The following is a 5393-nucleotide window of genomic DNA, read 5'->3' as shown; positions in this document are numbered from 1 at the left end:
TTTGGTCCTATTAATACTGTCAGAATTTAAGCATCTGTGCCTATTACATCTGCCTTTCCCTTCTTTTTTGCTCCTGAACATAGTAACAAGACGTGTGACTGCTCAGTTACAGCTGTGGAGAGCTACAGGATTTTTGGGATGTGAGACAGCAGCCTCTCACTACATGCTGTTAACTGATACTATTGCATTCTGCATAATGTGCAGGATATGAAAATGTCTCAGCTGAGAACTGCTTTGGGTAAATGGATGTTCGGCCCAAGTAATGAGGAAGATTAGTTATTATTCCAGTGGATTTTACTCTCCTTCCTTTCAGCTGATTTTGGTTTAGTTTTATTCTACTTTGGCTCATGTCCCATGTGTGGCTGCCAGATCTGGAAACAAAAATGTCTGTCGTGGGCAGGAGGAGCTGTGAGCTTAGGTGCATCCCCTGGTCCTCAAAGGAGCTGAGAGCCTTCCGGGCAGTATGTTCAGCAGGGGCATGGCTTTCCTCATGAAGAAATCAATGCAGAAATGACAAAAGTCTGACTACAAATATCCCATGGGTCTGGGATTTTTTGTATGTGTCACTGAGAATTGTGCCATTGGAAACCCCTCTGTGGTTCTTCCCATCAGTGTCACTGGACGTCCCACCATGGCTTTTCTCATCAGCCCATGTAGAAGAGGGAGTACCAGGCAGCATCACTGTCTGAAAAAGGCACAGCCATATCATTCCCTGCTATTAAGCTTGGAGCCAGCTGTGACACAATGAGTGTTTGCTAATGATCTCACAAGGGGATCAGTTCTACCATGGTGTGAGGACCTGCTGCAGGGAGATCAAGGTAAGGTAACAGCCCCTTCAGCATTAAGGAGTGTTTATCTGTGTCAGGCAGCATTTGCAGCCAAGTGGTCAACCTCACTGCCCACAAAGGAATTGAAATCTGAAGTGCCCCTGTGGAGAGCTCCTGCAGTCTGTGTTTCCGTGCTGATGGTGGCCTCAGACAGGCGTGCCACACTGAAAGTTAGCATAAGGAGTTCCCCCATTGAGGACCAGAGGGTGATAAGTGCTGTCAGACAGTGCTGACAGCAGCTTGGTTTGTTTACTTAGGGCTGAGGTAGTGAAAAGGCATTCTGGGGCCCTGGCAGAGCTTAGGATAGTGGCATTTGTTCCGCAGACCCTCCAAGGAGCCATGCAAGCTGTAGGCTGCCACTTGTCTTGCCAGCCAGGACCTGTCACTTGCCCGCTGCCATTCCCTCACAGAGCTGGCCTTGTTCCTAGCACGGCTCTCCCAGCAGCGTGCGGAGCACTTGGTGTGGCCCAGCAGCGGCCTCCTCCCACGAGAGCACACAGGCCTGTGCCCCGTGCCTCTGGTTACTCCCTACAGCTTTTGTTGTGCTGGGCAGAGCCAGGCATTAGATACCATATCGTTAATGAGGTTAACTCCCCTGGATAGTCACGGACAGGCCAGTAAGGCTGCTCTGGGAAACAACTCTTGTTTTTATGTACTTTATAAGCAACTCTTCATACTAAGGTGCTCATATTCAGCTTATTTGGCTAAATATAGCAGAATGTTGGCATACTTCCAAGCTAATCATATTGCTAATCATATTGCTCAGAACAGCTGCTGTAGACACAGTCTACCGACACGTGCTTGTCCACTTATTTCTTCCATATTTAATACTATTGGGCACCTCTTATGAAAAACAAAGACAACTGAAAAAATAAGTCACTGAAAATCTGTCCTTTCATCTGTGCCATTTGGGAGTTTAACTGGGCTTTACTTCTATGTACTCATGAACACAACTGGGAAACGCTTTAATGTATTGAACAAACATCTTGCAGTAGTCTAAGCTGATTTCTGAGCATAGTCTTTTTTGAACAGGGACTTGTGGCTTCCTGTGATAAGTTATTAGAGATAGAAAATATTAGATGTTACTGTGAATGAAAAGTGGGTTCTGGATCTGCATTTATCCTTCTAAGTTGGGAACCTGATAATGAACCAGCTAAAATGGAATCTCAAGCAGATGCTCTTAACGGTGGCTCTGCATATCCTATCTCTTTGTTTCCTATCTGTGAACATTTCCATTTAATCTTAAATGATCCCTGGGTGAAATACACCTTATTCTTTATATATTTGACATTAACCCAAATCATACTGACTCATCATGGCAAGCAAGAATGTTCCCATATCAGTTCAAACCATGAGATAGGCTTCAGAACAGCAATGGGCTGAACTGATCTCTGCTGTGAAATGACAGAAGCGAGTTAGGAGGAGGTATTAAATAAAGAAGCACTCACAAACTCCTGCCACACAGTTTCCCATGGAGAAGCTGGATTTATGGTCCTGGCTAGGGTATAATACTGTAACAGAAATGAAGCCTGGTCAGTTTATTTGATGCTACCAGAGGAGGTTCTGCATTTTAACTGGGAATGATTCAAAGAAAATGCATGCACTTCATAGGAGTTAGCCCCTTTCAACGTGTCCTGACTCTCATGCGGAAATTCCCACTTTTCAAAATTCTTGACTGTAAACTAGTAGAACTTCAGCATGAAGGAGAATTTCATTGTGCCGCATTCTGCAAAAGATGACTCTAGGCTACTATCAGCCCATGGCCCAAAACTCCTTACTAATCAAGAACTGCAAGCATCAGACATCATGAAGAAGACGGATACTTCAAACACCAGGCACCTCTTGCTCAGAAGACAACTAGGCTAGATCCTGGCCTGAAGTTTCTTGTCATTTCCAGTGGCTCCAAGCTTAAGTGGACCTGATTACTGGTTACTGTTTGGAATCCAAGTGTTTCTAGGTGAGGCAGGCTTCTTTTCCCTTTGCAGCACTTTAGAAGCAGATACATTCTCATTCATAGGTCACCTAGAAAACCAGGCACGTAAAATTTCAGAAATACAGTGCCCAGGTAAGGTGATTGTACTGTATTCACAGGGTGTGCTGATGATGGGTGGCTGGCATGGAAACCTTCTGAAGAGTTCTCAACATGAAGGGAAATCGTCAGACCAATCTGCATCAACCAGAGAACCAACACCTTTGCATTCAAGCAGGGATTCAACACTTGCTTGTTCTTTCTATTTATTTCTCTTGCCCTTTCCATTCTCTTTCTGAAAGATAAAGGTGAAGGCACAGGCACCTGTCCTGGTGCTCTGTGACATACAAAATTCAGCCCCTGAGTTTTGTGATGTTGAATGTGGCTGAGACTTCTGGTGCTGATGTTGCTTAGTCTTTGAAAATAGTAGCTTTAGAAAAATGAAAATGTTTTATTGAAGCTCTGGATGGTAGAACAAATCATAATGTGCAAAAATTTGAGACTGAAGGCTTGTGTTCATGAAGCACAAACTGATAAAGCTATTGTGTGCTTGCAGACTTCACTACAGAATATTCAACTTTTTGTTTTCTTCACAGAGTTCTGATACACATGCTGAAAATACACATGATGGGAAATTTGTAGACTATGGAAATAATATAATCCAAGCAGCCAGTAAAAAGCATGCAGCAGGAGAGGAAAATGTGCAACAACTACATTTGTTTTTGTTGAAAGATCAGGAAAACAAAAAGCCACAAGCTCCAACACAACATCCAGTAACACAATAAAGCAAGAGACAAAAGAACACGAGCCTCCAAGCATTCATAGCAAACATTGCAGCTTCATCTTTTAGACAACTGGAGAATTACTGTCTGACTTCATTGAGATACATTTCTAAAGCTAAGAAGGAATCTCCTTGTGAATCCCCTGTGCAGATGTGGATCTACAAAGCAGGCATGTCTCTTAACTCTGGAGATCATCATGAGCAAATGCCCTCAACCACGGGCAGGAGGAGAGCTGTTGGACCAATCCATATTCATCTCCACCAGGGCTTTCTACCTTCTGGTGAAGCACTTGGTTTCATTGTGCTCTCTTCAAGGGAACCTTCCAGTCTGCTGCATCAGATACAGCAAAGCAAAGCACAGCAGCAGCTCCAAAATCGAGTTCAAGCAGCTACCATCATTCAGGCAGCATGGAGAGGCTACCAAGTTCGAAGAGGGCTGGAAGAAATGAACAAAGCCTCTGTCAAGATTCAGGCAGCCTGGAGAGGCTTCCAAGTTCGAAGGAAGCTGGATGAAATGCACAAAGCTGCTGTCAAGATTCAGGCAGCTTATCGAGGCCATAGGACGCGGCAGGCATTGCCCCTCGGGTTTTACAATTGCTTAAGAGATAAAAAGGTTGCGCTGGATGGAAAGAAGAAGGAAGAGGAGGAAATTATATCAGTGCTTGGAGTGCCTGGCACCCTGGAGTGCAACATGTGGTGTGAGGAAATCTCCCATATGCCAGCTGCTATCGTCAAAATTGAGAGTCCAGCAGGTTGTTGCAGGGACAGACACAGTCCAAGCTCTGATGTTATTCCTGGGGCAGCTGTGTACAGTCCAGAGGTTTATCTCACACCCATCAAAGCTGTGAACCATGAAGACAATTTACTTGCCTTTGAGATTCTCCCAGCTGTGACATCTGAACAGCAAGTCCAGAATGCTGAAGGCAAAATTCAGGCTGCAGGAGGAGAGCACCAAAGCACAGATGAGCTTGATAAAATGGAAAGACCAGCTGAGAAAAAATCAGAGCAGAACCTGGTCCTAGCCTACAGTTGTCAACTCAAACAAAACTTTTGTGAAAATTTTCGAATTTCAGACATATGCAGTATCACCGGAGTGCTGAAATGGACTTCGAAGCCCAAAGACAAGGTGCCATACTCCAAACAAAGCCTCACTGCGCAGTTAGAAATGAAAAAGAGGGAAAAAACATCTGATGCTAAGAGTGAAGCCCCATCCATCAGGAAGGTTGAAGTGCACACAGTGGTGAGGAACCTGCCAGCATCCCAACGGTGCCCCATCTCCCTCCATGTGTCCAGTCCCAATGGAACTGTGGAGTGCTCTCAGAGGGAACTGGCTATGAGGCAGCTGCGTGGGCTGTATGCTGTCAGAGGACTCAGGGGCTCACAACCTGCTTATGTCTCCATCTGCATCAGCGTGGTGGAAGTGGGAAGGAAGGCAGGTGCAAGCTCAGTGTGGTAGGAAAGCTCCAAGAAGATCTAGCACTGAAATACCTCTTCTCATCTTGTGCTCGCAGAGCCTAGCCACGGCTGAAGCTCCCATCCTGGTGCAGCTCTGGCAGCACCCACTACGGGCTGCCATCAGCTCTTCACACAGACCTCCTGCTGCTGCCTGCTGCGGTCACATCTCTCAAGGCAAGCTCCAATTGCTGTCACAAGCCGGTCCAAGCAGAAGCGCAAGATTTGTGCATGCTTTCAGAGCTCGTTACTTAGCTTGGGGCATCGTTATGCAACGCTGCAGCTACAAGCCCGTCGCGCTAGGAGTCAGCTTTCAAGCCACCGCGCTGCTCTCTCGCAGCAGGCCCAATAAACGCCGTGCAGC

General features: G+C 45.8%; 2 protein-coding genes across 3 annotated transcripts in view; both read left to right on the top strand.

Moving 5' to 3' along the window:
• Positions 1–275: 275 nt before the first annotated feature.
• On the top strand, positions 276–5387 carry IQCN (IQ motif containing N). Of its 2 annotated transcripts, none has more exons than XM_031557163.1 (2): positions 276–818; positions 3393–5387. In XM_031557163.1, the coding sequence occupies exon 2, from the start codon at positions 3729–3731 to the stop codon at positions 5031–5033; it is 1305 nt and encodes a 434-aa protein (XP_031413023.1). In that variant the 5' UTR covers positions 276–818; positions 3393–3728; the 3' UTR covers positions 5034–5387. The 2 variants fall into 2 exon arrangements, with proteins under 2 accessions (XP_031413023.1, XP_031413024.1); XM_031557164.1 differs by lacking the exon at positions 276–818 and adding an exon at positions 2358–2784.
• Positions 5299–5393, top strand: part of LOC104915207 (THAP domain-containing protein 1-like) — a 4101-nt gene continuing 4006 nt past the window's right edge. Inside the window, exon 1 of the mRNA XM_031557426.1 lies at positions 5299–5386. Within this exon, the coding sequence (XP_031413286.1) occupies positions 5299–5386 (88 nt within the window). The remainder of the gene's footprint in view (positions 5387–5393) is intronic.

Source organism: Meleagris gallopavo, chromosome Z, assembly GCF_000146605.3.
Source record: "Meleagris gallopavo isolate NT-WF06-2002-E0010 breed Aviagen turkey brand Nicholas breeding stock chromosome Z, Turkey_5.1, whole genome shotgun sequence".
In the NCBI taxonomy this organism is placed as follows: Eukaryota; Metazoa; Chordata; class Aves; order Galliformes; family Phasianidae; genus Meleagris; species Meleagris gallopavo.
The sequence above is the reverse complement of the archived record's forward strand: the minus strand, read 5'-3'. Positions and strand labels throughout refer to the sequence as shown.